Source organism: Sceloporus occidentalis, unplaced genomic scaffold (genome assembly GCF_023333645.1).
Source record: "Sceloporus occidentalis isolate IW3139 unplaced genomic scaffold, rSceOcc1.0.p SCAF_6, whole genome shotgun sequence".
NCBI lineage: Eukaryota > Metazoa > Chordata > Lepidosauria > Squamata > Phrynosomatidae > Sceloporus > Sceloporus occidentalis.
In genome coordinates this window covers 42,022,737-42,045,158 of record NW_028316986.1, presented here as the reverse complement: position 1 = coordinate 42,045,158, position 22,422 = coordinate 42,022,737, and the positions used below count along the sequence as shown (strand labels likewise).

Here is a 22,422-nt window from a genome sequence, read left to right as displayed (position 1 = left end):
GAAATAAATTATGAGAATAGAATTAAAATGGGGAAACTGTAATGGTATAATCTCACCTAGATAGAAGTTCAGAAAAAAATATAGAAAAAATTAAGGGAAGCTACCAAGATCCTTCTCAGGGGCTGAGAAGATGGAGAGGAAAAACTGGGCCATTCCCTTGCTGTCCACATGGCCCACTCCCAAGGTGGCCAAACACTCACAGGCCGTCTGCACCATGCAGCATCAATAGAAAATTATAGCAGAAAGAATAAGAAGCATATTACAGAATTGGACAGATAAAGACCAATGTGGCTTTCTGCCTAAAAGATTAATGAGAAAAAAAATATTCATTGTATTCTAGATATTATGGAATACTATAAGAAACATAAAGAAGATAAATTAGTCCTGATTTTTATGGATGCCAAAACAGCATTTCATAACATTAATTGGTCTACCATGTTTGCAGTATTAGATATTATGAGTATAAGAAAAATACATAATTTGGATTGAATCAATATATGAAAATTGGTATTCTCAAATTTTGATCAATGAAGAGTTGACCAAACTATGCCAGATACAGAGTAACAAGATAGGCTTGTCCCCATCCCCTTTACTTTTTCTTATAACACTGGAAATTCATAATAGGGTAATGGGGAAAGTTCAACATTCAAGGGGTCAACATAAAGGAAACATAAATTGAGAGCATTCGCAGATGATCTGGCAACTTCTTTGGATGGTCCACAAATGGGCACAGACTTACTAAAGAAATATGGTAATATTTCCAGATGCCAAGAAGAAGGGACGTTTACCAAATTTAAAAGTTTACTATCACGTTTGCTGTCTAGTCTGGTTAGGAGAGTAAGTAACTCTGAAAAAAAAAAACACCTACTACAACTAGAAGGATTCAACCTAAGATTTGGCTGGTATGGTTACCTAGTTAATAAAGTGAATAAGGATTATCACAATCATTATATAAGACAGGTGTTAAAAGTTTGGTTAAAATACAAACCCATAGTTTGTAAAAACAAACAAAGAGAACATCTTTGTGGGTCTTCTCCATGATGCACTTATAATAAAAGATAACTTCTAAAGGTCTGTTATTTTCTGAAGAGGGCAAAATCAGACTGAAGATGAGGGAGGAGTTAAGGGCTGAGGGCCTAAACTGACAATGGTAATTGCATAGATTATTGTCAGAAAGGTTTAGAATGGATATAAGATAAGAAGGATTTCAACTAAATAAAACAGATTTTGATGAGATATGCTCTAAATGTATAAAGCACTTCTGAAGCTAGAGATGGAAGAAGAAACTGTTAAAAAGCATGATTAAATTGGCTCAACATGTTGGGTAAAATTTACAACTAGAAAAATGGGGAAAGACTGGGTAAAAATGTTTGGAATTCACATTAAATTTTTGTTCAAAAGAGAATGACTAAAAATGCTTTACAGATGGTATCTTACACTAGATAAATTAGCAAAAATGTACAAGGGAAAAAAAAATAAGTGCTGGAAATATGTCAATAATGCTGGGATGTTTGTCCACATGTGGAGGTCATGTAATGAAGCAAAAATAAAATAAAACAAATCTGGTTTCAAATTTATAAATTAACAACAGAGAATGTAAAGTCAAAGGCTTTCATGGCTGGCATCCATAGTTTTTTGTGGGGTTTTGGGGCTATGTGGCCATGTTCCAGAAAGGTTTCTTCCTGACATTTCGCCAGCATCTGTGGCTGGCATCTTCAGAGAACAACAGAGATTTTGTACATTAAAATTCAAATGAAACCAGAATTTTATTTGCTGAATATGATAGATTAAAAAATCTGGAAAAGAATTACATGGGGCTACCCTTACACTTAGTTTGGAAGCTTCAATTAGTACAGAATATGGCAGCCAAGTTGGTCACCAGAAAATCTAGGCGTGACCATGTAACACCCATCTTAAAGTCACTCCACTGCCTGCCTACTGGTTTCTAGGCACAGTATAAGGTGTTGGTTATCACCTTTAAAGCCTTACATGGCTTGGGTCCATTCTATCTAAGGGATTGCCTACTTCTGTATAATCCACCCCACACCCTCAGGTCCTCTGGGAGGAATTTCTTGCAGCTGATAAAGACCAGATTAACTGAAATCTCCCAGAGGACATTTTCCGTAACCACTCCCAGACTGTGGAATGGCTTTCCAGAAGAGATCTGTCAAATCACATGCTTGGGCAGTTTAAAAAAGCTGTTAAGATGGATCTCTTCTGGCAGGCCTTCCCTGAATAGAATAACTCAGATATGAACAAAGTCTCCCCTTCTTATGTAGTATGCCACCACTTTGCCCAGTGGACTATAGGACTGCTGATAATGCTTTATTTTAAGAGATCAATTTTAATTGTATTATGTTTAATTCTTTTTTAAGGGGGGGGTAGATATTGTATTGCATATTTATCATGTACTGTATATTGGTGCTGTTTTAGCATGTAAGCTGCTTTGATTGCCCTGCAGCAGAAAAGCGGGTACAGATAAAAGTTTTATTATGTTTTATTATTATGGGAAGAATCTATTGTGTATGATGACGGCAGTGAGACTTTTTGGCAGAACAGGCAACCCTCTTCTCGTTTAAGTGAGAGAGATATTGTTGAAGTGAGAGAGATATTGTTGAAAAGAGTCAACACTGGCAACACATTACTGGTTCTGCAGAACTGCTATCATCTCAAAGTCTCTGGTATGCAAAACAAATAAACAAAAGCCTTTAAGCCCTAGCTGACAAGTTGTCATGAAGAATGCTTGTTTTCTAGTCTGCTAGCTACAAATCTATTTTGTCACCTGGGTGCAAGTCTGCTGCATAAATTACAATTCTTAGTGAACAGTATCCAAAGAACAAAAAGAACAAAAATAAATACTCCGAAATGAATAGATTTATGGACTACATCATTACATGTTACGCCCATAGAATCAACGCATGGTCAGAGGAATTGCTCAACTAATAATTACTAAGATATGGCACTGTTGCTTAATTTCAGCCCCTCTACTCTAAAAAGAAAGAGAAAGATAAACAATTATGTCATACAAGTCATTCAAGTACTTATACTGACAGTTAATATTTTCTGTTGATTGCAGTGTTTCATCAGTTAGAACAGCATCAGATATGTTCACTGTATTCAACTAAAAACAAAGATGAGACTAATTACATTACAAATCAGATTACAACATAAAGTTAGCATGTTGAATAGAAAATTGATTACTACATTTTAAAACCCAGTAAAGTCCTATTAGTATTTCCTTGAGTGAACTGGGTAGCAACAAATCTCTACAATTACAAAACCATACATTCAATTAATTTCATGCTATATTTGTAGAACGTTTCTTGCCTACCACATGTTGTTTCAGATATATGCCCGAAAAAGATGGGCAGACAGGAGCTGCTTCTGCCCACTCCAGGGGCATAGAGTTTACATGATGCACACCCCTGGAGTGCCTGAAGGTTGCTCCGGAGCTGCACCAGGGCTACCTAAGGCAACCCAAAACCAGCTCCAAAAGGAGCATTCCCCCCACACACTCCTTGTCATGTTCCATTTGGGACTGTGGCAGGAGGTGCCCTTGGGGCTGTGGCATGTGTTTGTCATGGCCCTGGGACGATTGTGCTGGAAGCAGCTTCTGGCTGATCTTGGCTGCCCATCTGCTTCATCCCTAAAATATATATTAAATCACTTGAGTCACATGGAATCACACTTTTAAAAAAGACAATATAGCCACATCATTTAATAACAACAAAGCCTACAAAATTCAACCCTAGAAAGGTCTCTCATTGTAAAGCAGGTGAATTGCTAAGATCTTTAAATTTCTCCAAGCTTTTAATATAATATAAGTTAAAACTGTGATTCTATCTTGCTTTTAATTTCTCTGTATGACTGAATTAACTGCACTGTTTTTAGCATGTTCTATGTAATGTAGGGTTTTATTGCAAGTCACTTTAAATTTGTTTTATAAAGAAAATTAGCATAATTGAAGAGCCAGATTGGTAGAGTGTTTTGAGTGTTGTACTAGGACTCTGGAAGACCAGGATTCAAATTACCATTGAGCCATGGAAACCCACTGGGTATCACTGGGAAACTCAGATTGGCTCAGCCTCAGAAAAAGACAATAGCAAACCCTCTCTAAATAAATCTTGACAGAACACCCTGTAACAGTTTTTCTTTATATAAATATATAAATAACCATAATCACCATAACTGATTTTTTGGATCCCCAGTATTGGGATGGGACATGTTTTACCTCAAACTTTGAAGTCAGAAAAAAAAATTGGATCTCCAAGTTAAAAAAGAAGGGAGTGAGAATGCCATGCATAGTTTAAATCACTTGTTACTGCTCATGAACTATTGAAAAGTTACTCTCTAGCATTAAACCATAAATGTTTTTCCTTTCCCCCAACAAATCTGGAGTACACAAATGTTTTACATAAAATTAATATGTTCTCATGAGGAAAAAAATCACATTTTAACCACAAGACACTAGTAAACAAGAAAAAGTAGTAACAATGTATATCTACTCAAGACTTGTATACTGTACTCCATAATTAACTGAGGAACTGGACTGTAACCCACAAAATAAATCTATTAAACTTAAAGGTGTCATGAAACACCCCCCCCCCTTCTTTTTCACTGAGGCTGACTAACATGGCTACATCTGAAGAAACAGCAGAAAATAGATGAAGAAAATGCAGTTTGCTAGGTTAGTCTGAACAAATAAAAGGTTCTTCAGACAGGAAACCTGGATTACATACTTAACATAATGGACACTTAGGGCCTCAGCAGCCCTAGCTAGGAAGAATTATGGAAGGTGAAATCCAAAAATATCTGAGGGTTACAAGTTGTCCACCTCAATATAGTACAACACAAAAGTATGTTTAAAATCAAATGTTAACATCAAATGTTAATACTATTATAATTACAAAAGTGCTGAACTCACTGTATATAAGTCTAGCATTTCAGAATTTCTACACGGATTTGTGTCTTTCTTTTTAGGTTTTCTGACTGCAAGTTTTGCAAAACTTCGAACTGCTGATGACAGCAAACCATCTGACCATTCCATTGTGCTGGGATTTGTTTCTCCAAAAAGTTCGCCAAGAGTGACACATTTCGGGTTTATAACAAAAGTATCTATTTTTCCTCTCTTTGAAGAATTCTGAGGAGAAAAATATTCATTGATTCTCTTTAAAATAATAAATATTTAAATTTAAATAAATATTTAATTTTTTTGCAAGTACAAACATTAAAGGAAAAAGAGAACAGAAAAGCTAAATGTATTCTGTTGTGCATAATCTGTGATTAATTAATCTTTTTGGAATATATTAATTGCATTGTATTTTCACAAATACAGATTTCAGCTGTAATGAAATATTTACACTATAGAATTCTGGATGTCCCATATTTGTACCAAAAATAAATGGAATAGATTTCATAGCCAGTGTTCATTACTACTGTGACATTTAGTAAAATTTTAAAGCCTAAACCACGGACATACCCAGTATATTTCACACTTGGTGTGGATCGTTTTTAAATACCCCTTTCTCTCTTCAACAGCTTTTTCCAGAACTGCTGGCCAATTGGGACTTGCTTTCCTGCCCAAGCAACAGAACCGCCGAACCTGGAAGGCAGTCCTTTCCTACCAGCAGCCACTGGTGGGAGTGGGTTACTGCCCCACAACCTTTCTGTATGTGGCAAAGCTTCTGGCCAGGCAGGAAAGGGAGGAGACTCACACTTGGAAGGGAAACTCTTCCCACCAACACATGAGGTGATGCCACTCCCCATTCCCCCAAGGTGTCACCCGGTATGGTCCTCCATGCCGCCCCTAATGAAGCCCTATACATAATTTATTAGACTGAGGTGGACTGAAATAGATGCCTTTTTATTGCTCCATCTGTGAGATTCCACTTAGGGAGAGTACCTTCATACATTGTTTTCTTTTTCAATACTTTCAACTGCTTTTTAATATGACTTTTTTAAAAAGCTGGTTGCAGCCTCAGTACCACAGCAAGTTCCACAGTGGAAAAACTACAGACCCAGCTATTTTTTCTTCCTCAGTATTATTCAGGGAAGGATGCCTGCTTCTGGTTAGAACATCTGCATTGCCCTGCTGCTGCTACAGTTGACTGAAACTGCTTGAAAAGCCATTGTTTTTAAAACGTGTTTGAAAAAGGGGAAAAAAAGGAGGGGAAAGAAAAGAGGAAGGGAAACGAAAGGAAAAAATGAAATCAAATGAAAGAGGAATGCTGGATGTTCATTGTGATACACTCATTTTCAGCAATGGATGGAAGACATCCTGATATTGGATGTTCCTTCCTGCCACCGCAACAGGAAAGTTGACAATTGTGTAAGCAGTGTCCACAAATGCAGTGTTTCTCGAGGCATATAATGTGAGGGACAGGTAGGATTATTTTTGCCAAAGTGCCATTGAGTATAACTATTTATTTCCTTCCTGGAAATTTGCCATGGACTGGCAACCAATAACTGGCAGATCATCACTGTTCTACAGATCACCACATGAAGCAACAGTGCACTAGTGAGCAGTGATCTAGCTAACAGTCTGTCTCAAGAAAAAATCAGTGGAAGTGAAAGCAAAGAAACATAGAAAAGGCAAAGTAATATTGCATTAAAAAAAAGACTTCTAGTCAGAAGTAGAAAAAAATGAATGTGTTAAAAAGTAGATAGGTTCTACCTACAAACATCCTTCTGTACACCAACAGTAACACTCTGCGTGGGGAAGATATTATCTATCTACAGCTGAAAACAAACATATTACAGTGATTATCTAATGTTCCTTTTTCCAGCATTGGATTGAAGACATCCTGGTGTGAGACATATCAGAGCTCCCTAACAAACTAGGTGCAAATGCTGCCCTCTTTGAAACACATACCTAACTCAGAACCACTTGCAGATGCTTGTTTGCAGTCTTGCAACAGAAGGAAGAGCACCTCACCTAGAATGCCTTACAAAAATACATATTCCCAAATAGCAGCTCAACAAATTCTGAAGAAACTTAACAAGAAAATCCCGTTAGGTTTGCCTTAGGGTTGGAAATGATTTGAAGGCACACAATAACAACAACAAAGCAGAAGTTGTAGCGCTTTCCAGGTAACAGAGAACTAGAAGGCTTATAACAATCTGTAATGTGCATCTTATAGCCCATGATAGTAGCCTAAAAGGAAAGAAAACAGAACTCAGAAACTCCAAAATCCTTTGTCCTTTATAGGTATATTGGGATACAAGGTAGGATATCTAACATGTGCCATGTCTTCTCTGGTGGCAAAGAGGCATAAGGGCAGAAGAAGGCAAAATCACCTTCTATGCACAGTCAAATCCAAATATAGTATTAATAATTGTATACCATGAGCTTTAAAACATTACCCTTTTAAACTCTAGGTATGAAGCCATACAGTAAAAACTTCTCCCTACAGCAAGAGTTTGGATGTACTGAAATGGCATCAAGCCCTCTGTTAGGTGAAGAAGATCAGAAAACCAGGCATTTCTGGGCTAGTGTGAAGCCACAAGTATCACATACCCTCATCCCACTCTTACTATTTATTAGATTTTTGGTAAGGAGTGGGGTTGGGAGAAATTATCATGTATCATAGTGTTTTATAGACTATGTCATTTGCACCTTCAAGATGAAATCAGAACAGAAATCAGAATCTGTTCACTTTGTGGATCTTCTTCTCTTCTCCTGTCCCTTAGCTGCATCTGTTGCTAAAAGTGGCAGCGGCTCTCTGGGATTGGGGAGGCTTAACTCAACAGACACAAGCTCACCTTATGCTGTCTCCTCCACCACATCCAACCAAAACACCCTTGTTGGCTTTGACTTTTAGCCAAACTCTTTTTTCTGAGTGTTTGGGGTTGGGGCTGCATCTATAGAGAAAGTTAGTGGCTGCTAGCTCCTGCCTTATTCAAATCCAAGATACTATGGTATCTCTGGACTTTATCACATGGGTAAAATTGGACACAGTCAAGGGTTTAAACAGTGATTATGCCAGGTAAATGTGAATTTGCAATTAAGGTTTTCAGATGTCGCTCTTAAAGAGGTAATAAACAGCAACAAATCATACATCATACATCCGGAAATCCCAAAAGTAATTTGTTGCTGTTTATTGCCTCTTTATTGTCTCCTTATTGTCTCTTTCTTGCCTCTTTAAGAGCGATGTGTGTGAAAATGTTAATTGTGAATTTGTATTTTGATTGGGCCAATCGCTGTTTAAGGGGCTGTACAGATGGGCGGCTGGATGTCAGCTCTTTTTCCCCCAGATCAGTGCCGCAGCAGCTGCATGCAGTGGCACTGATTTACTCCCTCGAGGGAGCAAAAAGAAGCTGCTCTAAGCAGCTTCCTCGTAAGCACCGCAGTGTGACATCATAAGCACCGCGGCAGACGTCATGATGCTCCTTCCATCCAGTACCAAGTCTGATATACTGGCTTCTAAACTTGTAATCTAAATGAGGCAAAACAAGCAGAGCTGCTGTTCCAAATGAGAAGGCAACTAAAAATTGCCTTGTTTTACACAAAGTATATGTACAGATACAATGTAGGTATCTCTGTCTTAAAAAAAGAAAGAAAGAAAAATGAAACAGAGAACTGAACAGAAGAAATGTGACCCTAGGAAAACAAAACACTCTCTGATATATACTCTTCCCCACTAAAGGGAGTTCCTCAAAATCCTCAACCAAGGGAGGAAAAGCTCACTTAAAATTATTCAACCAAGGGGCTATGGAGACAGCCCCATAGGGACGGCCTCCAGCTGCTCCTTTTACAGCCAGATTGGGGGCGCAGCAACCACATGCTGTGGCCCCAATTTGGCCTTTCCAGGGTGTGAAAAGGAGCCGCATAAGGCAGCTCTTTTTTGAGCCCTGGAAAGGGCGCGATAATCTCGGCGCCAGGGCTTTACAGTGCTCTTTCGGCACTGTGCTATGTCTGCACAGGGTTTGAATGAATTCTTTGACACTCTTAACTGCTAGTATGGCAGCATAATGGAGTTTTTGTCATAGCCTAAGACACTCCCACTCCTATGGATAGTGCATCTAGAATGCAAGACTAATCCCTTAATATGTTTTTTTAATGCAAAGACTATCAGAATATTTCATGAAAAACTACACGGGAAAGAAAATGTTAGAACACAGCCACATAGTCCAAAACCCCCCACAAAAACCCATCTCATCAGACATTAGTACTTAATAAAGAAATATGTATGAAGTACATCTTAAAAATAGGTCTAAAAGTAATGAACAATATAAAATTAAACTTGTTACCTGAAGAACATCAAGCTTTGTACTACTCTCTGTATCCACTAATGGTAAGATCATCAATGCTTTTTCTAAAATTGTTCTAATGGTAGTCTTTCCTCCACCTGTAGGGCCTACTAGCATCACACCAACACGAGCCTGGAAATATATCTTAAAATCAGTTCTGAAACATCAATCATTCTTAAACGTATACATATTTAAAGATAACACACATTAAAGCTTTTTCACAGCAATATCAAATACATTTCTATATCGCTTATCAGTGCATTTAAGCAATCCCTAAGCAATTTACAGCATATTTAAGCTAATTGTCCTTAACAAGCTGGGTACTCATTTTAGTGACTTCGGAAGGATGTATTTACCATTAGGAGTATAATTTGCATTCTCTCTGTGTATGTGTGTGTGTGTGTGTCAAGTCATAGTGACCCCATGAATTTCATAAACAAGTAGAAACTATGAATTTCATAGGTTCTCTTAAGCAAGTATGCAAGACTGCAGTCAAGAGATCAGAATAAGATGAGGTCTGGGAAGAGCAGCTATGAAAGAACTAGACAGGACGCTAAAATGCAAAGACATAACACTGGATACTAAAGTAAGGATCATCCAAGTTATTGTATTCCCCATCACCATGTGTAGATGTGAAAGCTGGACAGCGAAGAAAGCAGATAGAAAGAAAATCAACTCATTTTAAATGTGTGCTGAAGAAGAGTGCTAAGGATACTGTGGAAGGTAAAAAAAGATAAAACCTGAACTCTCCATGGAAGCTAGGATGACTAGATTAAGGTTGTTGTACTTTGGACACACTATAAGAAGGAACAATTCATTAGAAAATACTTTAATGGTAAGAAAAGTGGAAGGCAGCAGAAAGAGAGGTAGACTGCAAGCCAGATGTTTAGACTCAATCAGGGAGTTCACAGGCCTGAGCCTACAGGACCTGAGCAGAGAGGATGGGGGTCTTGGAGATATCTTACTCACAGGGTCACCATGAGTTGAAATTAACTTGAGGACAGCTAACAACAAAGGCAAGGAATACTAAGAAGTGGTTTTGCCAGTTCCTTCGCTTAAATAAAGCCTACAGCACCTGGTTTTCATTGGCAGCCTCCCATCCAAGTACTAAGCAGAGCCTGGCCCTGCTTAGATTCCAGGATGAGATGGGATCTGGTGCCTTTAGGGTACTTAGGACAGCTATTCCTCTTATTACAACATTTTAGTTGCTGCAGCTTTATTTCTAGCTCTTTATCCATATATATATATTTCTTCTTCGTGGTCTCTGCGAATCATACAAATGGATTGTACTGCGCCTGCACAGTGCTGCTCGGAAAACTTCTGCCATCACTGGGCAAAGTTAACTTTGCAACTTTTTGGCAGTAGCCCTGCCCATCCCTTATAAGTCCCCTGCCTTCCCCCTCTTTCCCCAGTTCCTTTTTTCCGCTGCATTAGCTGCTTAGGAACTTCACTGCTGGAATCCGCTTGTTTTATCTAAAAAATCTCGACCTAGGCTTGCTTGACCATTCTTGATCTGACCCCCCACCCATGTATTGTTGACTAATCTGTACGTTCTTACGACTTCGATTTGTAATTTGATTCAGCTTACGATGTCTCCGGCTCCGTTCAAGAAGTGTGACGTGTGCGGTGGTAAGATCCCCGGACAGGATCCCCACACTTCTTGCCTTCTCTGCCTCAATGAGGCTCACAACCCCAAGATTTGTGCCCTCTACAAGTCTGACTCCCCAGGTCAGAAAAAAATCGCAACTCTCGCCTCAAGGCTGCCTTATACCAGCAGGCTCTCTTGCCTCCAACAGCCTCCCACTCCTCTTCTGCACCTGCTGCTTCGGAGTTGGTACCTACGGCTGCTGTTTCTGTGGCCCAGAGCTCCTTCACTGAGCCAAGTGCCACCACCATTTCAGTCCTGGAAAGGGATGTTGGGTCGGAAGGAGCACGCCAGACGAAGTCCAAGTCTAAATCCTCCAAAAAGGACAAGACTAAGCACAAGAACTCAAGCTCCAAGAAGGATTCGGACCATGATAAGGACACGAGCTCCCTACGGGAATCAAGCTCTAAATCCTCCTCGAAAAAGAGGCCCTTGGATTCAGGAGAAGGTTCCCCTCCATGGCTCTTCTCACTCCAAGAAAGCCCAAACCAAGACTCCTGATGGCGTTTGGTCGTTCTCTAAGGACCATGCCACCTCTTCGGTACCCAGACGGGACTCGTCGGTACCAGTCGAACCTGAATCTCTCCAGACCCGTCGGATACCGGTTTCGGCTTCGGTTTCCTCTCTGCCTGCTACATTGGCTTTCCATCAAATTTCTGACGAAGAGGTCAAAGCTGCCATTTTGCCAGCCATGTCACCTCATGGAGGCTGTTCCCGAAGTCGGCGGTCTCCCACACCAGTTCCTTGGGTAAAAGTCCATCAGGCAGAGATTCACCAGCCTCCGCATTTCCTTCAGCAGGAGGACTCTGACTTCTTCTATGACAGCGAAACAGACAAATATTATGTCTCTGTCAGTCACGATGTCGTCCATTGTCACTTGGGCCAGAAATCTACTGTCCCACTGATGTTAAAATCCACTTTACCACCAACTGCTTCGGTAGCCTCTGCTGCGTCAGTACCAATACCCCATTCCACTGTTGCTGCTGCTGCCCAGACGTTACCCTCGTCTTCTCAAGTGGTGATGGCTGATGACGTCTCGGATTCGGACCATGACGAGTCCCAGCATAGAGACCCTCATGCATCACACGTTGACTCAGGCTCCTCGGATGAGGCTGCTCAACATTCTCCCCAAGAACTGTTTCAAGCAGGTGCTTCGTCTCCCACCTATGACGTCCGTACCTTTGCAAAGCACACCATTAAGATGGCAAACGCGTTGGACCTACAGATCACCCATATGGAGGATGATGCCGCCGACCCGATTGAAAGGCGGGTTCATGGCAAGGTCCTGACGCCAGCTTCCATCCCTTTGCTACCTTCGTTGGAAAGGATAGCCAAACGCTCCTGGGATGCACCGGCTTCTGTGGCACCCATGACCAGGAAGATTGAATCCTTGTATAGGATTTCTCCATCCCAATTTTCTTGGATGTTTGCCCACCCCAAGCAGAATTCTGCTATTGTTGAAGGGTCTCAGCAGTCCTTCATGCTGAAGACGTCCACATCACCTGCTGACTGGGAGGTGAAGAAAGTTGATGGCCTGGCAAAGAAGGCCTATGCCTGTTCTGTTCTTGGATTCAAAGTCGCAAATTACAAAGCCTGTATGGGAGCATACATACAGTGCTTGGTGGAACGGATCTCTCTTATCATTCTGGACGTCCCAGATGGATGTCAGGGCGACCTGATGGAGATCAGAGATGAGGCCCATTCTATTGGGAGCTGGCTAATAACCTCAGCCTGACACTCCACTGATTACTCAGCAAAGTCTATGGCGGCTGAGGCGGTTCCTCAGATCTGAACCTGAACGCAAAGGCCACTATTGAGGACATGCCGTTCGACGATGCAGGCCTGTTCAATCGCGAGACTGACAAGCGCCTCAACTTCAAGTACCATATGAAGGTGGCTGCCAAGAAACATGGTATGTCCATGCCTTCTCAACCCTCTTTTTGAAAGTGTTTTGGAGGTCAGCGACAGTGGTATGGCCAAGGCCAGCAGCCTTTCAAACAAGAGCACCCATAACAGGAGCACCAGAGGCAGCACTACCCGTCCCAGTCCTCTTCTTCTTCTGGCTGCCTCCAGCCTCCTGCTCAGTACCAGAAGAACTACCACAAACAGGATACTGACCAAGTCAAGAAGAGATCCTGAAGGGTTGCTGCGTGCTCCATCATCTCCTCCAGCTCCTTTCCGTGACATTTTGAGGCCCTTCTCTGACACCTGGGCCACTGTGAATTCTGACTCTTGGGTCCTTGACATCATCTGCCCTCGAGTTTGAAGAGCTCCCTCCAACTGGAGCTGTTGTTTCCACCTCCCCCCCCCCCCCAGACACCCTTCTCGACAAAGTACGCACTCTCTTGACAAAGGGTACAATTTCACCACTGGACCCTTCACAAGCTCCCAGATGTTTTTTCTCTAGATATTTTACAATCCTCAAGACCGATGGCGGCCTTAGGCCCATTTTAGATCTGTGATTCCTCAACTCCTATTTGGCCTATCGTCAGTACTACATGGTAACTCTTGCCTCTATTTTGCCCTTATTACACCAGGGCCTGTGGTTCGTGATGATTGACCTGAAGGACGCGTACATCCACATGGGGATTTCAGAGAATCACCGGAGGTTCCTGTTCTTTGCCGTCGGTCCGGACATGTATCAGTACTATGTCCTTCCCTTCGGCCTCTCCACAGCTCTGAGAGTCTTTACCAAGTGCATGGTTCCAGTGGTGGTTTACCTTCTCCAACGAGGTTCCAGAATCTTCCTGTACCTGGACGACTGGCTCCTTGCAGCCCCCTCCGAGGACGAATTATGGAGAGATGTCAACTTCGCCTTGTCGCGCCTCTCGTTCCTCGGCCTCGTGGTGAACTTGGAGACGTTACATCTCACCCCAGTCAAGCAGATCAGGTTCACCAGTACCATCCTCGACTCCGAAGACTGCATCGCCTATCTCCCTTAGGACCGTTTCCATGCTCTCTGCACTGTGGTCTGGACTTGCCTCGCCCACATGCGAGTGAGGGCCAGCGATGTCCAAATAGCCCCAAGACACATGGCCTCCACAACCTTCGTGACTCCATGGGCAAGACTATGGTTCGGCCCCTCTAGTCATGGTTCCTGTCGACCTTCAATGCAGTGACGAACTCTCCGTCCAAGTGGATCACAGTCCGGAGACCAGTTTCCTGCTCGCTCCGCTGGTGGCTCGACTCCCAGAATGTTTGCATCGGCATGCCTTTTTTGCCTCCTCAGCCTCAGGTCACCCTGACCACAGATGCTTCCATGGAAGGTTGGGGTGCCCACACGTCAGGCCTCTTCATCAAGGACAAGTGGTCTCTGGACAAACAAGCTCTCCACATCAATGCCCTTGAGATACGTGCTTTGGAAAAGGCCTTGAGCGCTTTCGAGATGAACCTTTTCAAAATGTAATACTTCTTCTGACAGACAACACCACAGTTATGTACTACCTCAACAAACAAGGGGGCACCAGGTCACAGACCTTGCTCAACATCACTCTCCGTATCCGGGAAAGGTGCATCCCAAGAGGGATTCTGCTCCAAGAAATCCACTTGCAAGGAGAAGAGATCGACTTGACCCGTGGCAAACGGTCTTCCACCGTTTGCCACGGGTGGAGGCTCCATCCCAAGACAGTCAACGACCTCTTCGGTCGGTGAGGAACCCCACAGATCGACCTCTTCGTGACCACTCTCAACAGCCACTGTCCCCAGTTCTGTTCCCGAGCGCACACAGAGGAGTATCTCGGAGACGTGTTCATCTTTGCTTGGTCAGGAGAGATGCTATACACCTTTCCTCCATTTCCACTGATCTCCAGGGTGGTGTCCAAGATGACAAGAGACCATTCAGATGCCATCCTGATCATGTCTTGGTGGCCGAGACAACGGTGGTTTCCATCCCTCCTCCACCTCTCCCAGAAAGACTTTCTCCATCTTGAGATCTGTTCAGATCTCCTCACTCTCCAGTACAGCCAGGTTTGGCATCCGGACATTGAAAACCAACCAACGGTGGCATGGAGCACCCATCCCTAGACTCACCACCTCCCTCGGTATGGACGGTAATCTTGGCTGTCCAAAAGTCGGCCACCAAGAAATCCTATGCTTCCAAATGGAAAAAGTTTCTTGAATTTCTCTCTGCGAGAGTCCTCTCTCCATCCCGAGTGTCGATACCAGTGGTGTTGGAGTTCCTGATGACACTTTTGGATTCGGGGCTGTGCCTCACCCCCATCAAGTGTTATCTTTCTTCCGTCTGTTCTCATTTTCAGTTTGATGGCAAACTTTCTTTTTTTCAGGAACCCTCTGGTGAAGAGTTTCCTGAAGGGTTGCAACAACCTCTATCCTCCGGTCTCGGTACCGACACCTGCTTGGAGTTTGGACGCTGTGCTGTCGTTTGCAATCCAAGCCTTTCGAGCCTATAGCCACAGGTGACTTGAGGCTGTTGACCTTGAAGACAGCCTTTCTTGTGGCCATCATCTCTGCTCGCCATGCCGGTGAGCTCTGTGCCTTGCGGAGAGATTAGCCTTTCCTTAGGTTCCATAAGGATAAGGTTGTCCTCCATACTGACATTATCTTTCTGCCTAAGGTGGCGTCATCTTTTCACATGTGTCAGGACATTGTTTTACCGACCCTGGCCTCAAACCCGACCACCGACACAGAATGCTGCTTGCACACCTTGGACGTTTGGAGAGCTTTGGCTTTCTATTTGGACAGCACTGTGGTTTCGAGCTGTTCCAAGAGACTGTTCCAGTGCTATTTGGAACTGAAACAGGGACTGCCTGTGGCTGCTCAGAGGCTTTCCAAATGGGTGGCTGGAACCATCCACCTCTGCTATGAACTGTCAGGCAGACCTCTCCCGGCCAGGGTGCAGTCCCATGCAACTAGGGTGGTAGCGACATCCTCCGCTTTTTTGACTAGGGTCCCCTTGGAGGATGTCTGTAAAGCTGCTGTTTGGTCCCAGCCCTTGACTTTCATCAAACATTGTAGGCTGGACACCAGGGCCAAAGGGGACGCGGCCTTTGGGAGGGCAGTGTTGGTTGCAGGTTTACATTGATGTTTGCACTGTATTTCCATTTGTTTACAAGCTGTTGACAATGAATGTCTTGATTGCCAGAACTGGCATAGTTTACACAGGTCTTTCATGACCTTATATGTTGGAAAACGTGCCTTATGACTTGAACATGTTTTATAATATGATCCTATTGTTGTTGATGACTTAAAGTACTATTTATTGAAATACTAAATACATCAAACACAATTTTGGTTCAAAGATCTTTATTGTGTAGTTTAACAAACACAGCTTTATTTGAACCTAACTTGGTGTCGTGACACTCCCTCCACCACTGACCTAAGCTTGTCAGTCTAACCCTTTTGTATGATTCGCAGAGACCACGAAGAAGAAGAACAAGTTGCTCACCTGTGGCGGTATTTCTTCAAGTGGTCATCTGCGAATACATACAAATCCCACCCATCCTCCCCTCAGTGTCTGGCTCTTCATTGGCTCATTCTCATCTTGCTTAGGCGGCGTAAATTTCGGAACTGGGTAAAGAGCGGGAAAGCAGCGGACTTATAAGGGATGGGCGGGGATACTGCCAAAAAGTTGCAAAGTTAACTTTGCCCAGTGATTCCAGAACTTTTCCAAGCAGCACTGTGCAGGCACAGTACAGCCCACTTGTATGTATTCGCAGATGACCACTCGAAGAAATACCATTACAGGTGAGCAACCTGTCCACACACACACACACATATATATAATGGTAGAAATACAAGATCTCCTTGAATACCTCTGTCCGATATCCAAATGCCAGTTCAAATAGGATATAGATCCATTAGATCTGGATTTACCAAAATGTTGACTTATCATTTAGTGACTGACTCTAGCTGGGACTAGCAATTACTGTAGATTTAAGGCATTAAATACAATGTATATATCACATGTAAATGCTGTGACACTTTTCATTTCAATTAATAATTTGTTGTACTTACTAAAATTTGGTTGTAAAATTGTATAATCTTCTCTATCTGACTTTCCCAGGGCTGCAGACGTAAATGTTGTATTGCAAGAGATATTGCAGTCTAAAATTAAAACAAATGTTTGAATTACAATTATACGTACTCTAATTATTTTAATATAAAATAAAAGCTCACAGTCTACTGTTGAAAAATACTAGTGAGACATAGTAATAAGGAAAGCAAGACTATTATAGAAGTCCTTGTATCTATGACTGAAGAGACTATACCCAAACCTGATGTTTTGTTTCTGTACCTCTTCACTCAGAGAATGCAAATTTGTTTCCTTCCCTTGAATATCAGGGTAATTCAGATTTTGATGGTCTGCGTTTTAAGCCTAATGCATAATAATATTTTTTATTTTTTAACTAAAACATTATTTTCCGTAGATAATAGATTTCATTACCTCGAGTCGTTTGGGGTTTATTTTTGGAACTTTCATTCCTGGGAACAGGTCTGTTATAATATCTTCAAATAAGGCAGCATCATCAGCTAGAAACTTGGGTAAATTAACTTCTTTCAGCACACTGATTATAATGAGAGATTCCTCCATTGCAGAAATTCTTTTCTTTTTATTACTATATACATTTTAAAAGAAATTCATAATTAGTAATTATTACTTTATTTACATCCTGTTTATTTATACAGTATAGGCAGCTTGTTAATATTGCCTTATGGGGCATTATAAGATATTTTCACATGTACTTATTTGAGTTTATATTGTTAAAATTCAGGACAGCTGAAGATGTGCTATTTAAAATAAAATACAGGATTAAAGGCAATCCATATTGGCTTAATTCTAAACATCAAATGTCAAAGTCCAGAACTGCTTGCTAAATGCATTCAGATCAAGAACTATATAGAAGATGTTAACGAGAGAAATATAATTAGATTTTCTGTTTGTTTTTTTAAGTTCAAATCCCCTTTTATTGCTCATACATTCCTCATAGGAAAACTGCAAATACAGTTCTTCTGACAGGGCTTCCTCTCTCACACCTCCATCCTTTAATCTCTGTCCAGCATTCAGCTGCACGTATTATCACATCTGCTCGCCACTTTGACCATGTTTCTCCTCTTTTCTCCTCCTTTCATTGGCTTCCCTTCCCCTTCTGCATCCGGTACAAGCTTTTGTTGTTGACTTTCAAAGCCCTCCATGGACTGGCTCCTCCTTACTTATCTGAACTTCTTTCTCTTTACATTCCTACTTGTATCCTCTGCTCTGGTAGTCAAGGTGTCCTGTCCCAGTGTAGGATTGCCACTGCCCCCTCCCAAATTCTCACTTGCTGCCCCTTACTCCTGGAACCTTCTTCCACCACGTGCACACATCACTTCTCTACCCAGTTTAGCGAAGCGTTCCCAGGGGTGAGCCCTTCTCTGCCCCAGGATGCCTCGTTTTAACTATCCATTAAGCCAAGCCCTCCCTCCAGTCCATCTCTCTTGGTCCAGGCCTCGGAGGTAAAGAAGAACTGCTGGACCTGATCCCCTTCCCCACCACCACTCCCTTCTCCTTTTGTGTCGTGTCTTTTTAGATTGTAAGCCTGAGGGCAGGAAACTGTCTATTTAAAAAGATTGTATGTACAGCGCTGTATAAATTTACGGCACTTCACAAATAAAGGTTAATAATAATAATAATAATACAGTGAGTCCTCCACATTCATTGGGGTTAAGGGCACAGGACTCAAAAGTGGGGAAAAAAATTCACAAATTAAAAAAAAAAACGTACCTTGGAGAGAACCTCTCTAAATATCTCCTAAGTCCTCCAGTGTAAATCTATGGTCAGCATATAGCAGATGTTGACCACAGAACTATGCTGGAGGATGTACAAATGCATGTAGAGGTCTCATCTCTAGGAATCGTTAGGTCCTCCAGCGCAACCTCTGATGAACATTGACCATAGAGTCATGCTGGAAGACTTAGAGATTTCTAGAGGGAATATATTAATCAAATCCGTGAATAAAATCAAAGCCGCAAAAGTCAAAGCCACAAATGTGGAGGGCCAAATGTGGGCCCAAATAGATGAGATGAAAAAGCTGCCTTCTGCTTGGGGTAGTGGTGATTAGATGACATACAGCCCCAAGATGCTGAAACTGCGCACGGGCGGTTGAAACCCAGCCCAAAAAGGAGCAGTTTTTTCCACTCCAATTTGGGCCTGCAGTGGAGGGCACCCTTGGGACCACAGTGTGGTTGCCGCTGGCCCGAGGAATCTTGGGCAGGAGCAGCTTCAAGCCGCCCCTTTGTGCCGGTCTGTTCCCCCCCCCCCCCACTTTATGTATACTGGCACACCTGTGCATGAGAGAGAAAAAAATCAGTATCAGGTAAATGGTACAAATGACAGATACTCCTGCTCCACCAGTCCCCACCTCCATTCCATAGAGCTGCTTTGAACTTTTACAAAATTCCTAGCACCTTATTGAGTTCTTTAGGCATAATCTTCACTTGATTAACAAAACAATGACATTAACAGAAGAGTATTAACAGAACAGTGGAATCCACTGGAAGGAGGAGCAAATGTGCAAAAAATGCTACCATTCAAAACACCTCTTAGAATCCTCCTCACTCTTCAATAACAGCTGGCCCTCCGTATTGATGGATTTTGCAGCCACGAATTCACCCACCCACAGCTTAAAAATATTCAGAAATATTCCAAAACGCAAACCTGATTTTGCCATTGTATATAAGAGACACTGTTTTCCTGCACCACTGTATGTAATCAGCATCCATTGATTTTAGTGTCCTTGGGGGTTCTGGTAACAATGCCCACTGTTCAATTTCCTTCTGTTTCATGTTCAAAAAAGCAAAAGAAATGGATGTGACACTACCACGTGGCCACACCACTATTAAAGACAATGGGACTTGAGTATACGTGGATTTTGGTATGTGGAGGGAGGTCCAGAACAGATCCCCCGCATATACCAAGGGCCTACTGTACCTTCATCCATATCCTCATTATTCATCTCAATGTCTTCCAATGTGTGTGACTATGTTTGTGTTCCCTTTCTACCCCAGACTGGTCTGTAAACATGGACATTAAATATTTAAAGAATTCCTTGGTTCTGTGTTTCTCAGGAACATATACTGTATCCATCTCCTTTTCAGTGGTTTCTGTTACTCTTGGTGCTGCTGCACCATGTGATTGCCCTATGCTGGTCTTAGATTGATCATTCCTTCCCTTACTGGCCATGGACACAGCCAGCACTGAATTTGCTTCTGCCAGACTGATGCTGCTGTGCTGTCTGCTGGCTCCACCCCTTTCCAATGATCTCTTTTCTATTTGGTGTACCTGTATTTTACACTCTTCTGCCTTACTCTTGCTGGATCTTTGACATTTTTTTGCCAATGCATCCTTTCTTTCCTCCCCCGAGACACACTGGGCAGTGGTCTTCTGGGTTGATTTTTGCTTTATTTTCTCTTTCTTTCTACCCTTGTCTGTGTTAAGTGATATGGTGCTTCCCATTACTCTTTTTTTCCAGAAACATTTACATTCCCTTCATCTCCTTCAGTTTTCTCTCCATCATATACTATCCTATCTTACTATGCCAGAAAAGGGCTATGTACGTCAGGTTACCTGAGTAGGAGAATAAAAACTACTAGAGAAGGAGGAAGTCCCAACAATCATAACTGATAAAAGAATGTGGATTCCTGGCAGATCGGGTTGGATAAACCCAAATGTGGTTAATTGCTCCACCTCCCATCCTAGAAATGGTAGGAAACAGATATTTTGGCTCAGTTGGGGATGTTTTGCCTATGGTAGTGTCAGGACGATAACTGGTTCAAGCTCTTCCACAGTTGCACACTGATGCCTTGGGAGAATAAGCTTTCAGGTTTGAGTACCAAGGCTGAGACCTCTGTCAGCTCAAACTAATACTACCAACAGCACACTAACAACAGCACTTGTTAACAAACTACCAAATCCATCTCTGGAGTTCATCCATAGTTACAGATATTGAAGAATGAGACTCATCTGAATAGGAATCCTCTATACCAGTGTTGCTTAAGATATGTGATATAGGGGACTAACCCCCCTCAATGTGTGTCATGGCCAGCCAAGAGGAGGACTTGGAGGAAGGTGTGGCTCCTCAGGTGCAAGAGGAGATTGAGGCTTTACCAGGTCCTAGTTCTGCCCTGTCAGACCCCAGCCTTGATCTTCCAGCCCCAGTGGTTGAGGCTCAGCCAGGCTCTGTGGAGCCCCCTCCAGAGGCTCAGCAGTTGAGTGTGGCTCCTGAGGAAGAACCAAGCATGCAGGTCCCTTCCTTTAAGCAAAGAAGAGCTGAGAGTACTTGCGTGCGTCGGTCAAGGAGGCTTGCAGAGAGGCAAGCTACAGCTGGCACAAGGGAGAGCGTGTCTTACTTAACCAGCTGGGGGACGCTAACTCGGTGCCAGAGTTTATTGCAGAATCCTTTAGGGAGATTGCTGCTAGCACTGGCTCCTTGAACTCCGTGTTTCCTGAACCCTTGTCTGCCTTGAATCTGCGACCTCAGAATGAACTGGACTAATTCTACCTTCTGGCTGCCCTGACCTTGGACTGAACTGGTTTCCGTGACTTCTAGTATCCTGACCCTGGCTTTGGTTTCTGGCTTGCTGCTTTGGACTACCGAAAGGTCTGTAGACTGTTCCCCAGTTGCCTAGTTAAGCTTCCATGCTAAACCATCCTTATCAGTGTTGTTTGTGTGTGCTGGCCACAGTCCAGGACAATGTGCCAGGAACCAACACCATATTTGTGCACATTGGTTATTATTGTTTTTTTCTTTCCTGGAAACTCATTGTGGACTAGTAATCAACAGCTTGCAGACTGGGAGCAGTCCATGGACAACCAGTTTGAGTAGCACTGCTCTATAGGAATCTCTGTAGACTACCACAACATACTCCAGCCTGATCTCAAAATGTATGTTTGTGCCCCCCTAAAAATGCAGGCAGACAACTCCTGATACTGATATACATTCCTAACTACATTCCACAGCACCTAGTTCTGAATTACAAAGCACTTAAAGTCTGTCTGAACTACATAACTGCTAATGCAGCATAACAAATGCGAATAAAACAACAGTTCAGAATTTGGGATGCTTCCTGCAAGCTCTGTGCAAAGATTTTATTCCCCTCACTCACACTGATATGACAAACAGCAGTTTTCAAAGGAGTAGCCATGTTAATGTCTCGCAGCATAAAAAGAAGGGGGGAGTGGGAGGGAAAGAAAACAAATGTAGGAGGACAAAGATCTGAAAGACCTGTATAATTTTATGCAGCCCTTTGAAAATTTATTACACGGGTCATGATTAGAATCCTTCTGGATCTTATTACATTCCATTCCACTCTCACAACTGTGCAAATGAAAAATGCATTTAAAAAAGGCATGAGAAATACATGGAAAAAAGAAAAAGAAAGTTGAGGCATTTACAAAACACTTTTACCCTTACCTTGGTTGTGTGAAAATTTTCTGTGAAAATACTGAATGTCACAAACATCTGCAGCAATACAAGTCCTACCTCTTTAGTTAATGTTTATCTGTATGATTTTAACCAAGGTTCTTTTAACTT

The 22,422-nt window shown here is 42.3% G+C and overlaps 1 protein-coding gene across 1 annotated transcript in view; it reads right to left on the bottom strand.

The window, feature by feature from the left end:
- The window catches only part of LOC149310662 (dynein axonemal heavy chain 14-like), a 352,749-nt gene that overhangs the window by 152,875 nt on the left and 177,452 nt on the right, over positions 1–22,422 (bottom strand). The window contains 5 exon segments of the mRNA XM_089529413.1: positions 3,052–3,121; positions 4,925–5,140; positions 9,250–9,381; positions 16,868–16,957; positions 17,298–17,469. Of these exon segments, the coding sequence (XP_089385539.1) occupies positions 3,052–3,121; positions 4,925–5,140; positions 9,250–9,381; positions 16,868–16,957; positions 17,298–17,469 (680 nt within the window).